This window comes from Rhinopithecus bieti, unplaced genomic scaffold, assembly GCF_001698545.2.
Source record: "Rhinopithecus bieti isolate Rb0 unplaced genomic scaffold, ASM169854v2 scaffold_12049, whole genome shotgun sequence".
NCBI classification, from domain to species: domain Eukaryota; kingdom Metazoa; phylum Chordata; class Mammalia; order Primates; family Cercopithecidae; genus Rhinopithecus; species Rhinopithecus bieti.
Window position 1 is genome coordinate 1,105,649 of NW_016807278.1, and position 19,683 is coordinate 1,125,331.

The window sequence follows — 19,683 nt, forward strand, 5'->3', positions numbered from 1 at the left end:
ATTAAGGGAAGGACTAAAAACACTGACAGCATTGTATCCAAGGGAGGGGAGCTGGGGACAGAGGCAGGGCAAAGGGACAGGGGACAGACTTGGGTGGGCCCACGGGACAACTGCTTCAAAGTGTGAGAATCAACCAACAGCCTATCAGATGAGATCTCTCTGGGACCAGTTCAGGTTTCCTTTGTTCCTTGACATCCTTTTCCCTCCTTCCCCGATCTTACCCCAAATCAACCTCATCTTGGTTAAATGAACTAGGTCACTTCCATAAGACTGCTTAAGCCAGATTTCTCCTAGAAAACTAGTCATTTTAGTTTGCAAGTGAAAGAGTGGCTCAACAGGTTGGGGTGAGCATAGTTGTTAAAAAAAAAAAAAAAAAAGCGGGGGGGAGGCAAAACGTTTTCCCAGCCTGATCTTTCGAGAAAAGAAATAGAGGTGGTCAAATAAAAACCCCTGTTATCACTCATCAGGTATAAATATGGATGAGTGCTGGCTGGCTGGCAGGTTTCTAAAATGACTGGATTAGGGGTAATTTGCAGGGGCACAGATAGTGGAGAGATTTTTAAAAATTCTCCACTGAGTGCAGGGAGTGGGGTCGGGGGGCTCTTTAAGGAATTGTGTGAGCCTCAGGACTGCACCGGACCCCCCCAGGGGTTGGCCTCCCTCATAGTCCTGTGGCTCCAGAAATGAAGTCTCACTCCCACAGAGCAGCTGGGGACCACCCGCAAAGATGCCATGGGCCCAACGTACGTGTCTTGGACCACGATGTACTGATGGGGGATGAGTCCGTCGATGCCATTGTGCCGGCCTTCCCACCAGTCGTCGGAAGCCCGCTGGTAAAGCAGCAGGGATGCTCCCTTCTTAAAAGACAGCTCTCGGGCTGTCCGGCCCACGTAGTCAAACTTGGCAATGGCCTCGATGGGCTCACATTCTGAGAAGGGTGGAAAAGAAGTAAATACATGTTCTTGGGACCTGCAGACTCAGGAAACTGGGTGGAAAAGCTGAATTAGCTGAACTTACAGTGGTGGGAAGATAACTTAGTGGGAAAATGAAGCCATGGATGATCTATAAAGCAAGTAACTCCCATGCAGACTGTACCATTATCCTGAAAGCACTGGTATCATCTTTTACCTGCCTTTGCTCACACTGTTCCCTCTACCAGGAACCTTCTTCTCTCTTACCTGCCTGATGAAACACATCACAACACAACTCAACATCTCCTGCTTTTTCTTTTTTTTTCTGAGACGGAGTCTTACTCTGTCGCTCAGGCTGGAGTGCAGTGGCTCGATCTTGGCTCACTGCAACCTCTGCCTCCCGGGTTTAAGTGATTCTCCTGCCTCAGCCTCCCGAGTAGCTGGGACTACAGACGTGTGCCACCACGTCCAGCTAATTTCTTGTATTATTAATAGAGACGGGTTTCACCATGTTAGCCAGGATGGTCTCGATCTCCTGACCTCGTGATCCGCCCGCCTCGGCCTCCCAAAGTGTTGGGATTACAGGTGTGAGCCACAGTGCCCGGCCGCATCCCCTGCTTTCCACAGTAACTTCTTTTAAAGCTCTTCATGCTTTGACATCTATCATCAAACTTGCCATACTATATTTTTAAGCATTATTTCTTTTCTGATTATATAATAATTCCAATAATTGTAGAAAATGTATCATACTGTATTCTAAATATTTTATGTTATCCATTCCCCTAGTAAGTAGAATGTGAACTTTTCGTCTCTAAAAAGAGAAAACAACTTGCTCAATCAACTTTTCAAGGAGCAAAATATGGAAATACATTTTGTGACCAATCTATGACAAAAATGCACATGAAAGTAACCTGAAAAGTAAAAGGGGTTTACAAATGCAATGTATCTTCATTTTTGTATGGGCTTCTGTCTCCTCATCTGTTAACATGGAGATAACGATAGTGTCTTTTTCATGAAGTTGTCATGAAGGTCAATGAATTACAATTTGTAAAAGTGCTTAGAACAGTGTCTGGCCCATAGTAAGTGGTATGTGTGCATGACTTATTGTTATCATTATCTTCATCTGTGCTAGGCTGCGGTAGAGATCAAAGAGCAAAGAGAAGGCTCCCAGAAAGCTGGAACCTGAGATGAAAGTCAGCTATTCTGGGAAGTAGAGAGAAAGGTTGCTTAAAAATAAGACCATGCCTAGACGGCCCTAGCTGGTGGGTCTGCTCCTGAACAGGGGGGTTAGAGATTTCACTATAGGAGGCTGGTCAGAGAAGGCCTGTCTAAATATACCCATCTCAGTTCTCTATAGCCTCGGGAACGTTACTCGACTTCCCTGACCTGCATTTTCTCAACCGTAAAATAGCGGCCATATCAATTTCACTAGGGATTAAGAGATAACATACAGAAAGCCTCTAGCAGAGCTGGCCACGAGGTAGGCTCTAACCCACTACTCATTTTCCTAGTTCACCTACTCCCCTCCTTGAACGTAGCAAATGATCACATGGATCCTTACGACATCAGGATCTAAATAAGCAGTCCTATTTTTTTTTTCTCCTTTAAAAGCTGGCCAAGAATTGCAGAATTCCCAGCAAGGCAGGAACAGGGAAAGCTCCACAGACTGTGCCATTTCATTCTTGTGCCCAGAAAATTCTGAGGCTCCTTGTCAGCTGCTGAGACTTCCAGAGCCCACGTGATCCAGAAATGGAGGTGTGGAGCTGTTGGAAGCAGGGGAAATGTGCTGGCTGGACAGACCCTCACAAAGCATGGGCACTGCTGAGGGGCCTGAGGATGACAGCTGAGCATTCCTCCCCTTGATGCACGCCCACCAGCCTGCTCGGCACTCGCATGTCTGTACTTTGGAAAGGGTCAGTTTTTCCAGTCAGTAGGCATGAAAGCATGTGGTTTCTACATCCTCATTCCCACTCTCTCTGGCTTGCTTCTATTGGGTTCGGGGCACTCAGCTCTGCTATTTCGCACCCCAGGCTGACTGTTTCTTTGTGTTTTTTTTTTTTGAGACAGGGTCTCACTGTCTCACCCAGGCTGGAGTACTGTAGCACAATCATAGCCTGTTGCAGCCTTGAACTCCTGGGCTTAAGGGATCTTCCTACATCAGCCTCCCATGTAGCTGGCACTACAGGGATGCTGCACACCACCATGCCAGACTATTTTTTTTTTTAAGAGACAGGGCCTGGCTATGTTGCCCAGGCTGGTCTTGAATTCTTGAACTCAAGTGATCCTCCCTCCTGGGCTTTCCAGTGTTGGGATTACAGGTGTGAGCCACCACACCCAATTGCTTCCTGTTTTTCAAATGAGCTTTCCTTCACTTTGTTCTCCTGCTGTCTGGCAGGAGTCTAGGCTATGATAAGGGACCAACATCATGCTGCACTCAGGCCAGACAAGGAGCTGGGAGGTGGGGCAAGAAGGCTGAAGGGCTATGGAAGGCCTAGTTCTTCACCTCTGGTTTAATACAGAGCAATTCTATTTGAGAAGGTGGGCTATCTCTCCAAGGAAGGAAGAGAATGAAATTGGGACAGGGAGCTCTCTGCCTGTCCTCAGGGGACCACTGGGCATACAGGTTCATTAGATGCACACGATATATAATCACTTCCTTCTGCTTCACCCCTGGCATCCCCACGACCAGGAAGCAGGGCCTCGTACCATCATCGCTCGTGTGGTGCTCTGCAGTCACATCCTGGGTTGAGTCTTCAACCGAGGTAGTCTCTCCATGAGGGCTATCACTGCAACAGAAGCAAGAGGGACCGGGACATTAACATTTATTTGCTTATAAAATTCTTGTCTTCCCCTTCATACAGCCTCCCTGGCACAAGGGCACTGAATCCATCTTACGCTCTCTATATCCTAACTGCACACAACAGACAAATGCTTATAATGAAATACAAAGCTCTAGAGTTTTTCCAGTCTAGCTCCTGCTACAAAAACCACTTGAGACTACTTGGAACTTAGAATATCTCAAGACAAAGGGAAGCCCTTTCGAAGGTATAAGCTAAATTCTTTAGAAAATAGAGAACAACTCAACTCCTCAAGGGCTGATTCTCTACGTGAATTCATTCCTGGTTTTCAAGGGGGAAGTAGGGTGGAAGGGAAACACTGGGCTTCGGCATCAGATAAAACTGGATCCGAAAACCAGCTCTGATACTTGGTAGCTGTGTGATCCTGGGCAAGTTACTTAATCCCCTTAAGCCTCAGCTGCTTCATCTATAAACTGAAGATAATGATCTATATCCTCAGCTGTGTTAGGACTTAATAAAGTAATTTAGGAACAAGTTTGGCACAGAGCGGGTGCTTAATAAATAGTCCTTGCTTCCCTTCTTTCTCATTTTGGTTGGTGCCTCTAGGTTGCTTTGTAGTTTAGATTGTGAACTGGTGAAAAAGTGGAAGGCGAGTCATAGGAGTGGGTGGGAAACAAAAGTAGGGGAGGAAGAATCTGCTATCGGCTAGAGGGTAGGATTTTGCTATGGACTAGAGGGCAGGGGATAGAAGCTGGGTCAAATTCTTGAAATAATTCATGAAATTTAAAATCATTCAGGGTAGGTCAGGCACAGTGGCTCACGCTTGTAATCCCACCACTTTGGGAGGATCATTTGAGTCTAGTAGTTTGGGACCAGTCTGGGCAACTTAGTAAGATCCTGTCTCTACAAAAAAAGAAAAAAAAAAAAAAAAAGCCAGTGTGCATGCTGTGGTTCTAGCTACTCTGGAGGCTGACGTGGGAGGATTGCTTGAGTCTGGGAGGTCGAGGCTGCAGTGAGCCATAATCGTGCCACTGCACTCTGGCCTGGGTGACAGAGCAAGATCTTGTCTTAAAAAAAAAAAAAAATCATCCAGTGTAAGGAATCGAGAAAGGATAGGCAGGTTACTAGGAAAGTCATTTCTATTCCTGATCTCCTGGCTCATGGACTTCAAAATTCATGAGGATGGGCACCAGGAAGTCCTTACTTCCTGAAAAGCAGAGAAACTGTTCATTTCTAAAGTTCTTCCTCTGGTAGTAGGCAGTAACAGGTGAGGCTTTCCAGGCAGTTGTGTGAAAGCACCATCACCCATTCAGCCCGGCAGCCTGGCCGTACAGTTTCCACCTTGGAACCCTCCAGCCTCTTTCCCCATGAGATGGATCCTACACTCCTGGGAAGTTCCTCAAAGACTGGGTGACCAGTTCAGAACTCGTCCTGTGTAGAGCAAGTCACTTCTAAGGAGGTTTCTCAGGCTCCAGAGAACATTCTAGAAGAATATAAATGGAGATTCTTCTTTGTCAAAAAATGTAGGCACAATTTCTCATTGTTTTCTAGGGCTAAAAACCATCTGATGAATCTGATGAATTTTGTGATGTTCTGGAAACCCTTGAGGTGCTAGGGGTGGCGGGGCAGAGGTTCAAAGACAAACTTTCCCTCAGGGCTTCAAGTTTATTTACATGGCCAGCCAGTAAGGCAATAGTTCCAAACTTCAGGGAGCCATGGAAGGCTTGTTAAAAAACACTGCCCCACCCTCAGAGTTTCTGTGTCACTGGGTCTTCGTGGAGCCAAATAATGTGCATTTCTAACCAGTCCTTTGTGACACAGATGCTGTTGATCCAGGGACCTCACTTTGAAAACCACTGCTTTATGAGAAAGGCAAGAGGATGCTTTCTGAGGTCTCTTCTAGCCCTAAAATCCTATGCTTCTCTCGAAACACACCCCATCCCCAGCCTTTGCCCTTGTGCACCCACCCAGGCCCAAAAATACCTGAGGTCTCAGGAACAGCCCACCATACCACCCAACAGGTAGTCCTAGAAAACTGGGTTCCAGTTTCAGGACCGGAAAGCGTGGTGAAATGGATTTGTCTCTCCTCTCCACAGCTGTGGGGAGGCCATGTGGCCTGGCGCTCTCCTTTCCATGGCTGTTTGGGTCTCCTGACCATTCTCCATTCTCTTCTTAGTGCTCTATCTCCCCTTCTACCACCCTCACTCACCTCCTTCACCGCCTTAGCTCCCAGGGCTGGCACTTCTCTCACTTCCCAAAGAAGGGAGAGGAGGGGCCATGAGCCTTCCAGGTGGGTGTGAATCCAGTGGTTGAAAGGTCCCTCTCAACCCAAGGTCACCGACTCTTGTTCCTCAGGTGCTTCTGGCCTCCCACCCAGTCTGTGGTAGTAATGTTCCCTGACTAATCTTGTGGTTTTTCCAGAGGCTGCTAATAAATGTTGAGTGCACAAGAAATAGGTGGGTAGGTTGGGAGAACACCTTGGAGGAAAACTGGAGGAAGGCACCTGCCTGTCTGTGCCCTTGAGCCACACCCCTCCAGGACTCTGTCCCACTGGGCTGGGACTCAGGGGCCTGGGCTGTAGGGGTCTCTGTGCCCTGGGCACTGGAACAGAGCCTGCAGTGGTTTGATGTTTCAGAAGTGAGGGTGGAGGTTCTGCCTGATTTTAGAAGGAAGGAAATGCTATTCTACAGCTTGCCACCACTCATGCAAGGGGAAAAACCAAAGCTCTAAGTCACATGCACAAGGACAGCTCCCTGGAGCTCATCATCCAGTAGGCTGAGACCTAAAGTGACCAACAACCTCCCCAGTCACCACCAACCATCTGTCGGTGACAAAAAGCTTTCTCTCCCAGCTGGCCAGCATAGGTTCCTCCAGCTTGGACCCAGACACTGAAATCTGCAGTACAGCAGAGAGGGATGAACCCAGGGATGTCACTGATATTACTATGTTCACAGAACACAAATGCCATGTTCTTCACTCTTTGGGCAAGAGGATGCTCTGTGGGGGTCAGGGAGAAGTGTGGCCCAATTGGCCTCTAATTAAGTAAACAACCTCCCCTGTCCTCCCCTACCTCAGTCGATAGCAATGGGGCTGGCCGAATTGGTTCCAGATGTTGAATTCAGACGGAATCCGATTTGGGCTGGCTTGTGCTTTCAGCTCAGGCTGAAACACTATTTAGGGGAAGAAGGGAGGGGGAGGAGGAGGGGGGAGGTAGGGACGTTAGGGATTAAAAGAGAGAGGCAGTTGTCTTTGTGTTTAGTAAAAAAATGACACTGTAAATGGTACCATGGCAGGCAGCATGGGGTAACGGACTGTATCCTGTACTAAGAGATGAGATTGGGGTTAAATTCTCATCACTAAAGTGGACTAAAATACTGTCACTGGGCTTTCTGGGTTGCAGCGACTTCATCCATAAAATGGAAATAGTGATTTGTTCTTTGTCTAACAGAGGGGTCTAGCAAAGATATATCCCAGGGATTCCTTTTAGATCTCTGTTCCGAAGCGAGGTCATGGAAAACCTGGCCCCACAGAATGGAATGCTGCTTCAGGGGAGGACCATCCCTAACCTGCCAAAAACAAGGCTCACCCTTCTTTCTCTTCACAAATTTCTAAAATCATTCTGAAGTGCCAGCTTACAAACTCAGTCAGGAATATATGCCTTTTATCTAAACTCTTCCCAATAAGAAGGCAATACCCTGGGACCCAGGATGGTTTTTCTCACAATACACAGCAGAGTAGAAGCCCGAGAGACACTGTTGATTAATAAACATGCAACTTTATAAAAAGTCCTTTCTTAGAGATTAGTATCACAATTAATGTTGTCAATATAGTCCCTTGCCACTCAGAACTCATCAAAAAGGGAGGTGGCAAGAAGTGGCATTTAGTCTGTGGGTGGGGCCGAGGTGGGGGCTGCCTATACCAACCCCAGACCCTGGCAGCCTGGGAGTGAGGAGTTGGGAGGATCTGGGTGTTTCCCTTTGGTTTTCGTGTGGCCATCTGGCTCCCATGCCAGTGTGTGCTAGTGAATCCCTCCCCTCCTCCCGTCCCAAGCCCCCTACCAGTAATCCTCCATGCTTCCTCCTCTGCTGTAGACAGGGCCCTCCAGCTCCCTGGGGCTTGGGAAGATGTTCTCATGCTGGATGATGATGGTTTTGATCAGCTCATTCACGTGGGCTTGGCAGGACACCTGGTCGTGGCCCTCCGGCACTGACATCAGCGAGGGCCCGAAGCAGATGGCGAGGTTGTAGGGGTCCATCATGTTCTCTTCACTGAACTGTGATAAACTGGAGGAGAAGGGAAAGGGGGTAAGCTGGAAAGCTCTCGCATGAGTGCCCAGAAAACACAATCACAGGAGGCGCTGCCAAGAGCAAAAGCAGAAGGTCCACAAATTGCCACCTGCCTTTCTGGGTGTCAGAAGCTTTCCAGAAAGTAAGCTGGGGAGAAGAGTAACCACCAGAATGGTCATTCAGGAGTTCAGGAAAAGCAAACTAGAGGTAGCTAGTTTGCAGCTCTGACCCCTTCTCTCTTTCCAGCTCCCATTTCGAATTCTACTTACCACCCCATCCTCATCCCTATCTTCGGATCTTATCTACCAAAAGCCACATGACCTTGAGAACATGTCACTCTGCAGAGCTGAATATGGCTCCTACACACCAACACACTAAGCTGCCAGGGCAGACAGGGACCCTCAGGCTGCCCTGGTAAATATATGGTCAGAGGCACAGGCACTGTGCATTGTGTACCTTCTTGCATAACAAAATAATCAAATTATTAGGGATATTCCTTTCTAGCTTCTAGACTTACTAAAAAATAGCCAACTGATTAGCTGTTGTATTCCACCAAGCCAGTGAATTTCTTCCTAGAACAGCGAATGCAACTGTTTTTCATGTTCATAATCTCCTTCTATATTATTACATTCAGGATTTATTCAGGAAAAGGTCAGCATGCCATTTGGCTTCTGCTCGGGCTTCCTTTGGATGCAGGCTGACTTCATTCTCGGGTATTTATTTATTCTGGGAACTCTCCCTTTCTCAGCCAGCAGCTGTTCCAGCCACACCTCCAACCTTGGCCAAGGACCCAAGGTCTTCAATGAGCCATTGCACCTGATGAGTCCCACTGGGTCTTGCCCATCCAGGCATTGAGGGCTGGGCCAGCTCTGGATACCTCCCCAACACAGTCTGCAGAGCTGTGAGCTCTGCTGAGGAGTCTCCCTTATGGGCATCGGCAGGATTTGATTCTGAGAAGGAACCAAAGATCCTCTGTTGGCAAACTAGAGGCCTGAGACTCAGCTTTCTCCATCTGAGTAGCTGTTCTTCAGAAATGATTGAAGAGTTTGTTTCTGTAGTGTACCCCTCATCCAGTCTCACATTACAAAGTCCATTTCCTCTGACTCAATGGTTCTCTCCCCTCCTGGAGATGTAGCCCCTGTCCATTTGTGAATCACTGAAGGACTTGAAGAGTGGTATTATGGACGTGATGGGAAGAAAGAGTTGGGAATCACTGTTTCTAGGGCCTAGAATCAAATGCAGAGAGGCCAGCAATGGGGGAGGTTACAAATTTCATTGGACTGCTTCACAGGAGTTCTTAAAAGTGTATAATCCTTCCCTGGATCCTGAGTTCAAAGAGAGCAGAGATTTAGAAAAGACGGGGGGAAGTTTCTAAGTCTATTTCCTAGTCAAATTAAAACTGGGGAGAGACAGGAGCGATAATCACCTTGGTAACCTCAGTGCGTACAACTGAGGCGTGAGGTGCCACAGTCTTAAGCTGTAGCTAATCCAAGCCTGGCCAGTTCCTGGTGTCATGGAGGGACAAAGAGGAGGAAGGCCTTGATCCTTTAGAGTGATCTGACAATGTTTTGGTAACATAAAAAAACCAGTAGTGTCTGGGAAGCCTGATGGTCAAAGGGAAACAAACTCTAGTCCTGAGAGTCCTGAGTCAAAGCTCTGTGAAAGATGAAAAATGTTGGGAAGCCTGCTAAGGTAAGGACTGTTCAATTCATAGGTGGCTACAATGACCAGGAGCTTGAAGAGGACACATCTTCGTGGACTATGATCTCATGAATCTAGGTCTATTTTCTTACTCCCATCAAAATATAGACTAAAATCCATTTTTCTTTTCCAATATACAGTGGTTCTAAGTTTAGGGGCTGAAGCAGTGTTTTCGTTTGTTTTTTGTTTTTTTTTTTTGAGACAGAGTCTCACTCTGTCGCCAGGCTGGAGTGCAGTGACACGATCTTGGCTCACTGTAGCCTCCGACTCCCAGGTTCAAGTGATTCTCCTGCCTCAGTGTGCGCCACTGTGCCTGGCCAATTTTTGTATTTTTAGTAGAGAGAGGGTTTCACCATGTTGGCCAGGCTGGTCTCAAACTCCTGACCTCAGGTGATCCACCCGCCTTGAACTCCCAACTTGCTGGGATTACAGGTGTGAGCTACTGCGCCCGGCTTAAAGCAGTGGTTCTTAACTATTTAGGGGACACAAGTTCCTTCAATAACTTGACAAAAACTAGGGATTCTCTCCCCAGAAAAATTCATGTATATGCACATATAAATGCACACAGTTTTGTGTAAAATGTCATGGTGTTAATAATCTTTGAAGTCCCTGAAGGCTGTGTCTAGTGTAAGAGTATAAAAAACTGGATTTTTATTTTTAAAGAAATATCTAGGCCAGGTGTGGTGTAATTACAGGCTCACGCCTGTAATCCCAGCACTTTGGGAGGCCGAGGCAGGTGGATCACCTGAGGTCAGGAGTTTGAGACCAGCTTGGCCAACATGGAGAAACCCTGTCTCTACTAAAAATACAAAAAAATTAGTTGGGCATGGTGGTGTGTGCCTGTAATCCCAGCTACTCAGGAGACTGAGGCAGGAGAATCGCTTGAACCCAGGAGGCAGAGGTTGCCATGAGCAGAGATTGCGCCATTGCACTCCAGCACTCCAGCTTGGGGGACAAGAGCAAAACTCCATCTCAAAAACAAACAAACAAAAAAACAAACAACAACAACAACAACAAAAATAAAGAAATATCTAAAATGGGTAACAACTAGTAACAACTCCCTGCTTTAAAATTTTTGGTGTCGACTTATATTCACTCATGTTATGTCCTCAAAGAGGTCTACTGTATTTCTACAGTTTCAGTTCATGTTATTAGTGAATTCTCCTAATTGATTTGAAGTCATCTTTTGTGCTTCATAAAAAGGTTCAGCATTGTGGTTAGGAACAGAGGCTTTTTGGGGGCGCCAGGATTAGTGTGGGAAACTTACTTTTAGCATGCACTTTTCTGGATTTTTAACTTTTTTATGATACGCAATTACCTCTCCAGAGGGCCCCTGCTAAGCTATACTTGGATTCCAGACCCACAGAAACTGAGATATTAGCTTTTTTGGTTCCTTGAGATTGACAGTGTGTCCAATCCAAGAACAAACCGTAGCCAGAATAAAGTACACATACATCCAGGACTCACAGCAATGAAGAAAAAGGGTCCTGATGGTCTGGGCCCAGGCAGAGTCTGCATCGGGAGCTACCTGCCAACTATTGCTATCCCTGTCTGGAAGTGCACGCCTGTCAGCTGTTGTCTTCCTGTGGAGGTGGTCTGCTTTATCATGTGTGTCCTGCATTCTATTTATTATTTTAGAAAACACTTTCATTATTAATGCTGCATTTTTTAAATGTTTTGATGAGCAAATCGATCTCATTTCAATCAGAAAAAAAACCCAATAAAAGCAAAACAAAATAAATAATTTGAATTGGTGCAATTCCTATGCTGTCTTCAACAGCGACTGCCATCTCTGAAAGCAGCAACTCTGCATGGATGTTTATTCTATTGTTTTTCCCCATTGTACTTTCACACACAGTCCCCCAGCCCTCCCTGTTTTCCCCTCATCCCCATTTGCTCACCTAGCTCATGCTCCTTGCTCTGGGGGCACAGACTAGGCTCATGTTGAGGGCAGGTATTGGTCTCCGAGGGGAGACAATGACTGGTAGCCTTGAAGGGACTAACTCGAAAGTAATTAGCAGTTTCCAGGCTGCACGTGAACACGCTGTGTGACTCATTGGGGTGTTCAACCCAAAGGCAGTGGTGGTGCTGAGTCAGGGCCTGGCCAATGAATGGAGCAGACATAACCATGTCGAAGAGATGCTGGGGAACAAGGACCCTCTGTAGCTCTGCAGAGCCAGCAAGGGGGCTACATGATAGTTTGGGTGCCCCAGAAAAGGTCTCAAGCTGGGGCCACTAACCCAGATACCTAGAAGGCCAGGTTGACCACGAACTTGGAAGCAAACTGACACTTATAAAATGGTCTCTAAAGTTGTACTCCTTTTAAGCAGAGACTAACCTTGTAAGAAGGCTCTTCATTTTCACAAAGAAATACATGCGAAAACACCTTGGCCCCTTGGTTTACCTTTTGTTTCCCCCACTTTGATAGATTCATGGATCCAGAGAAACATTTTTGTTCTCTATGAGAACCACAAAGCAAGAGTGATGATAAATAGCAACTGAATTCAGCCTCGGGACTGGGGGGCAACGGGGAGGGCTGGGGGCTGTGGTGAATTGGGGAGTGCCTACCCCATCTAGGGGGCACAGCTCTTACTCCACAGGGAATTGCTGCCACCGGGGACTGCAGAGTCAGTATCGCCAGATCTAATAATTTTTCAAAAGAAGTTAGAAATCTGTGTTTTTAAAAAGTGAAATTTCCCCAAATGTAAGCATGATTTCATTGTTTTCAAGACACAACAGACACCTGAAGGGAACCCATCTTTGGCTTTATCTGGCTCTCAGGGTGCCCATGTATAACCTTTGGTTTAGGCTGTTGAGGGCCAAACTGAAGCAAAAGCAAAGTGAAAAGACAGAGGTGCCTCAGAGGGGAAGAATCACGTCCTTGCTTGGTGCCTTTCCTGTCATGCGGGGACTCCAAAGCTTGCTCCACACAAGGACATGCTGCTTGGACAAGAAATTCCCCATCCATGCCCGTGGTCCCTCTGCTCCTCAGACCTTTGTTGTAGCCACATCTGTTCCCTGGGTGATTAGCTAAATACCACCAGTACATGGGCAACTCCCGCACTGGCAGCTCCACTGCTGGTTTCTCCCTTAAGGGTTGGATTCCTAGGTCCAATTGTTCAAAATCTCCATTTGGACATCTCACAAGTGCCTCAAATGACCATGACCACATCAACACATTGCCTTGATCCCTTTCTCCACACCTTGTCTTCTCCAACTCCATAAACAACCTCCGTATGTCCCTGTCGCTCATGCCAACAATTTAGGATTTCTCTCTTCATATTCTATGTATAATCCATGGGCAAATCCTGTTAACGCTATGTTTAAAATGTATCACAAACCTGACCCGTTCTCACTAGTCTCCAGACTAAGCCACTAACACCTCTGGCCAGACCAGACGGTAACCTCGGAATAGGGTCTCCCTGTTTCTCTTCATGACCCTTTCCAGTAACTTCTCCACAAAGCAGTTGGCAGGTTAAAAAAAAATAAAATACACAAATCAGGTAATAACATGCCAGGCATGGTGGCTCACGCCTGTAATCCCAGCACTTTGGGAGGCTGAGGCGGGTGGATCACGAGGTCAAGAGATCAAGACCATCCTGGCCAACATGGTGAAACCCTGTGTCTACTAAAATACAAAAATTAGCTGGGGGTGGTGGCACACGCCTGTGGTCCCAGCTACTCAGGAGGCTGAGGCAGAATCGCTTGAACCCAAGAGGCGGAGGTTGCAGCGAGCCAAGATCGCTCTACTGTACTCCAGTCTGGAGATAGAGCGAGACTTTGTCTCAAAAAAAAAAAAAAAAAAATCTTCTAATTGCTTCCCAAATCCAAATCCATACTTGCTACTACCATGACTCTGGCGTTTTAAATGGCCCCATGGCACGCTTTCCCCTCCTCTGGGTTGCTGCTTGTACACTGTCTTCTCAGACAGGTCTCTGCTGTCCACCTCAACTACAGTGCTTCTCCCTCCTTTCATTCAGACCCCTGCACTCTCCCCCCTTTCTTTACTCTTTTTTATTTTTCTTCTAAGCACTTATTCCACCTGATATATCTGTTATTGTCTGTTTCCTTCCCCGGAACAGGAGCTAAATGATATCAAGGCTTTCATCTTTTATTTAACAATGTATTAAATAAGTCTAGCACTGTGGCTAGCACACAGTAAGTGCTCAATAAATATTTTGTTGGGTTGGGTGAATAGGCATAGGTCCATAGAGGAACTTCCAGTAGCCCAAGCCAAAGCCTGATCCAGCTGTTCACTGGGAAGGTTACTCACTGATTGAGGAAGGCAAAGAGGTATCTCATGATAATCAGAGTGGTTTTAGGCAGGACCAGCAGGACTTTTCGGATGTGCAGAGCTCTCTCCTGCAGGTTGTCCATTGCTGAAAAGAAGAAAGCCATGTGTTATCCTCCACTATGACTGAGATCCCAGAGAGTAATGATCAGAAGTACCTACTACCAGCAGGGGCAACACAGACAGCATCAGATCAAGCCCACACACAGCACTGGCGCAGTGACAGGAAGTCATCCCTGTTGCTCCTTGGGGTAGGGCTGTTAGAAGAGGACACTTGCTGGGTTCTAGACATTTACCATTGCAGGATGTAAGGTATATACTTCTTGGGCACAGGGAACTATGCCAAATCCAAATCCAAACTCATTATTACACATTATTAAAATTAAACTGAACTAAGGTTGTTGTAATTTCGTTATTAATAACAAGTTTGGATTTGGATTTGGGCACAGGGAATGGGGTTAGAAATGTTCCCCACAGCATCTACCACCCTCTTATTCAAACAACCACAGAGAGGGAACTGCCGCTAACCTGCTATAACTGCTCAACACAAAGCCTCAGAGGGCCTACATCTTGGTGGGAAGAGAGGCTGTGCAAGTCCTGTCCTGCTCACTCCATATGTGCCATCTCATCCTCTGGACAAGTGTGGCTTATCTTCCCCCTCCCTTATCTGCATTACGAATGAGTAAAAAGTGGTCTGAGGCAAGAGGTAGCAGGCCCCTGGGTATGTAGTGATACTGGGAAGGAGACCTGAAAGGTTTTCTTGCGCTGGGGAGAGGTTAATTACAGGTCAATTACAGGTCCTCCATCATAGGCAGACTCTCACTTCCACAGTGTACCATGTAAACACTGCCATTTTCTATGAGTGCCTTTATATGAAAAAGAGATGGGAAGTACTGGATTAGGAGGAAGAGTGTATCTCCAGGGAAGAATTGGGCAGCCAAGGGACCTTGAACTATCTTTACTATCTTGGCAATCCCAATTCAGCTTAAGATACTTCAACTAGGCCCAGTCCTGGAAAAAGACACAAAGACATGACCCAAGGGAATCACATTCTTAATCACCCACATAACTCACTTCCACTAGACTCCCATAAACAGAAGTCAACAAACAAACCAGAAAGCCAGCTTCCCAAATGCCCTGGAAATTTCTCAGGATAACAGAGAGGCACAAGTACTCAGGGCAGATACTGAGTGAAACTGGAAACTCAGTAGGTATGAAGATCTGGTCAACCTAGGAAGAAGGATCTTTTCTCCATTCAAAGGCACCACTCCCTCCAGCCTCTGCAGCCATCACTCAGACAAGGCCTGGTTCCAGGCTGACCTGTATTAATCCAAGTTTCCATTGATTGTTTTCCCTGGCAAACAAATGAGAGGGTGTTCCAGTACCACAAGCTAAACCAAATGGCTAGGAATAGCTTTTCAAGACCCAAATTTTAGAGTAAGAGGCAGAGAACTCCTAAGAGGATAAAGCAGAGAACATATCTTTCTCTTTGGGAAAATATCCTATTACTACTTTTAAATGTGCAGAGGGCTTTTTGTTCCTAGAACACATATTAATACATTTAGCAGGTAAGCCATGTCTTGTTTAATGCAATAAGCATGAAATATTTGCAACGCTTATGCTTTTCCCCCTTGTACCCTGAAAAGCACAAGCACTAATGTATAAGCTTCAAATACATAATTGAAAATAAACGTACTTTACTAAAAGAAGATAAAGCCCAGAGATGAATCAGAAGGAAAAAAAAAAAAAGCCAGGAGTCCTGACTTGAGGGTCCTAGATTCTTATTGAAAAGTCTTTCCTTGATCCCCTCCCACCAGGGGATGAAGGAGTGAGGATGAAGAGAAATTTCACTGGGGAAAAGAAAAACTTTATTGAAAAGCTTATGAGAACACACAGACCCTGTGGAAACTTTTTATCTCCTACTACCAGTGCTGTGGCCCAGAAGCCAATCTCAAGCCAGAATGGTACTTACTGACACAGGCCATCAGGTCATGAAAGATGTCCTTGGGGAAGAGAGGGTGTTCCAGCCCCCGGAAGTAAAGCTTCAGGACACCAGCTATGGAGTCCATGTCATGGTCGTTCTGGTCCCCAGCCAGGGGATCCTCTCCTGAGGATAAGCAACCCCCGCAAAAAGGAAAGAGAGTGAGAGAGGCAAAAACACACAGGACAAACAGAGGCGGTGGGGAGGGGGTGAACCATGTATGTCCTGGTCCCAATCCATCAGCTTTCTGCCCAGCATGGTGGCCATGAGTGGGATAGACCAGGGAACAGATAAAGCAAAGACTGCTCCATTTCAGGGGCTCCAGGACCAAAGCACGGCAGACGAGTCCATCATTATAAACTCTCTAGTGCCAGCCTGGCTCAGGGACATGGTCCCTATGGGCTGAGGATGGGACACAGCAACTGTCTCTCACAAGAATCATGAAACTAGGCTGGGACTGAGCCCCTGAGGGGAGAAAAATGAGGCCAAGAAGGCCAGCTCCTGAGACTGGCTCTCACGTCTCCTGGCCTACAACCAAGAACACCTACTTACAGAACAATCACGCCAGAGCTCCCCATGGAAAATTTCATATCAGATGTAATTAGATTTAATGATAGGGCCAACCTCAAATTGAAACTATATATATCCATTACAGTGACGGAAATTGCCAAAGCTTGCCCATTACCTTAATAGCCCACAAAATAATAAATGGGCTACAATGAACAAGCGCATTAGCCTTGATATTAACTGCCACCAAGGGTTCCAGATGAAGCCATAAACCGCCCAGATATCATAGTTAACTTCTTGGGTTTTGGCAGATCATCGGCATGAAAGAGGCAGGATGGGTAGGGCTGTGAAGGAAGAAGGAAACTGGGATGTGCCCTGGTATTTCCCTGCATATCTACAGGGGAATGTGTACAAGAGAGCAGGTACCCTCTGAAGAGACAGGCAAGCTGGCTTCCTGACCTCTGGGGACCTCTTAGGGAAGAAAGGGTGGAGCCAATACCCCGGGGGCTGGCAAATATTTGGTTTCATCTTCAAGACTGTTTCCTTACCTCTCTCAAAGGCATTTTTGATGTCATTCACTTCCACCTGGGATCCTGACACCCGGAAAATTCCTTCATGCTGTAGTCCTGGCGATACACAGAAAAGTGATCAAGAAGAAAAAGCAAATTCACAAGCATAGTGGCAAGCTTAGCTGAATACCTATCTCCCCCAACCAGTGTGTATTTAAGCACGCTGTCTCTCTTCTTTAGGCCAAAGGAGAAAAATAGGTGCAAGGATGTTGGAAAAGTCACTGGAATAATTTCGAGGCATTCATTTTCATTAGAAAGCACCATGTTAGAGACTCCTCTGACTCCAGGGCAACTATGAGGCAGATTCCTTCCCTTGTCTTTGCCTCTCTGTTCCCATCTGTAAAGCAAGGAAGTGACCCATTGGTACTTTTTAAAAATCATCTAGGGTCAAGAATAGAAAAATGTACTCAGGAAGTGGAGGCAGGAGGACTGCTTGAGGCTGCGAGTTTGAGACTAGCCTGGGCAACATAATGAGACCCTGTGTCTAAAAAATGTTTGAAAGTAGCCAGGCACAGTGCTTGTAGCATGCCTGTAGTCCTAGCTACTCAAGAGGCTGAGGTAGGAGGTTCACTTGAACTTGGCAGTTAGAGGCTACAATGAGCTATGATCATACACTGCCCTCCAGCCTGCGTGACAGAGTGGACCCTATCTCAAATAAAAAAAAAAAAAAAGAATGGGAAATGGGTCAAGGCATCAGTTCTCATCAGGAGTTTCATAAGGTCTGAGATTATAATATTGCTTTAGCTGTTTTAACATAGTTTGATTGTTCAAGGGGGCAATGCTTTCAATACTTATGAAAAAGAGTGGACATGAAATTATAAGTCAGGAGCGTCCAATCTTTTGGCTTCCCTGGACCACACTGGAAGAAAAACTGTCTTGGGCCACAGAGAAAATACTCTAACGATAGCTGATGAGAAAGAAAAAATCCCCCCAAAATCCCGTAATATTATAAGAAAGTTTACGAATTTGTGCTGCAGCCCATGGGCCACAGGTTGAACAAGCTTGCTATTAAGTGATCAGTCAGTGGATAGTATTGCCAGACATTGTGCTAGGCACTGGTTCCTGACTACAGCTTTACTCTAAAGACAAACATGCATGAATGTTACACTACGATAATGTGCACAAGAACTTCTTGGTTTTGTTAGAGGAGAAAAACAAATCATGAAAAAAAAAATGCTGGCATAGTAACTGCTGCTAATCAATGCTTTCACACAAATAAAGTACTTGGTCTTCACAAGTAATAATGTCACAACAAGGTAAAGGTTGGCAACAATCTTATTCTCTGGATGAGGGGACTGATGAGTGATAGCCAGCCTTAAGTTATACAGGAAGTAAGAACCAGGGCCAGGACTCAAACTCAGGCTTTGTGGCTGCAATCATACTCAGTCCTCAACACCAGGCTTGTGGAGCCTATCGGAGTGCAAGTGCAGAGGCTGGGAACCACATTGGTCAGTCTGAGCATGGACATGGCTTACAGACAGCACCACACACACAACTGCAAAACCGGTGAGAAATCCAGCAAGTGTGTCATCAGTGCCAGCCCCAGGGGTTGGACTGGACTAGCATCTCTGATTGCATTAGGACCGCTCAGCTTTTCTCAGGATCCCTGGGTCTCAATCTTAAGCATTTTGTCAAAATCCCTCTGTTACGGCACAATCCTTCAAAAACCTTGACATGCTGGAGAAATCTCACGTTTTATTTTAGGAAAACAAAAGAGACTAATGCTACATTTTGCCCACTGTTAGAGGGTTTCTTCAGTTGAGAAACCCTCTTGCGCCTCATCTGCTTTTATCTCTAAAGCAGATGAATTCTATCAGCTAGACCTTTGGAGGTAAACCACATAGGCCAGGACAGATTCTGAATCCAACTGAAACAACATTAAGAAGTAAGCAGAGGAAATGTAGTTACCTGCCTTGTAATAGGCCTTAAGTTGTCTGCTCCTGTAAAGGAATCTCCAGAATATTCCTCACAGAGTGGCAAGCAACGTTAAAACATCATTAGTACCAGTGTAACAGGACTATAATACTAGTTACAAATGCAATGTAAAAGCCAGATAATGTTGTTTAAATATAGTATGTAAACAACAAGTGCTTTGAGAGAAACAGCCACATGTCACAACATGGTATAAGCAAATGTCATCTCGGAAACCAGGCTACTCACTATGTTCTAGTTGGTGAAGCCATTGTACACATTCCTGAAACAGCATCATCATCTTGATACTTTTTGGTAGGTTAGAACACCAAGGAAAAGTAGCCTTGGCCTGGGGGTCCAGGACAAGAAGAAATGAGAGGAGAGCTCATTGGAAATCAGGCAGCAGGCCTGGAACACACAGAGCTCTCTTTAGGTCTGGTCTCTGTTTCCTCTTGAGAACTTATGTTTTGGAGGGACTACTATGTGTTCTTGCTCAACAGACAGAATCTCTAGATTCAGGAAGCAGAAACATTAATAAGTGGCTGGTTTCCAGAAAGTAAAGAGAAAAACCAGTTGGCTTTTTATTATACTGCAGGTGAATCCTTGCATAACCAAAGTGACACATCCATGATCATTTAAATTTTTTCTCAGTTCACACGAACATGAAAGTATAAAACTCATCAGACTTGGATAAGTTATTTAAAATGGCACAAAACCTTCCATTGTTC

At 45.9% G+C, this 19,683-nt stretch overlaps 1 protein-coding gene across 7 annotated transcripts in view; it reads right to left on the reverse strand.

The window, feature by feature from the left end:
- Nucleotides 1–19,683, reverse strand: part of SRGAP2 (SLIT-ROBO Rho GTPase activating protein 2) — a 262,672-nt gene that overhangs the window by 10,287 nt on the left and 232,702 nt on the right. For all 7 annotated transcript variants that reach the window (XM_017880915.1, XM_017880914.1, XM_017880916.1 and 4 more), the window contains exons 15-20: nt 17,024–17,101; nt 15,960–16,094; nt 13,970–14,075; nt 7,768–7,992; nt 3,618–3,697; nt 748–928 (exon numbers count right to left, since the gene is read on the reverse strand). In XM_017880915.1, the coding sequence (XP_017736404.1) occupies nt 748–928; nt 3,618–3,697; nt 7,768–7,992; nt 13,970–14,075; nt 15,960–16,094; nt 17,024–17,101 (805 nt within the window). The remainder of the gene's footprint in view (nt 1–747; nt 929–3,617; nt 3,698–7,767; nt 7,993–13,969; nt 14,076–15,959; nt 16,095–17,023; nt 17,102–19,683) is intronic.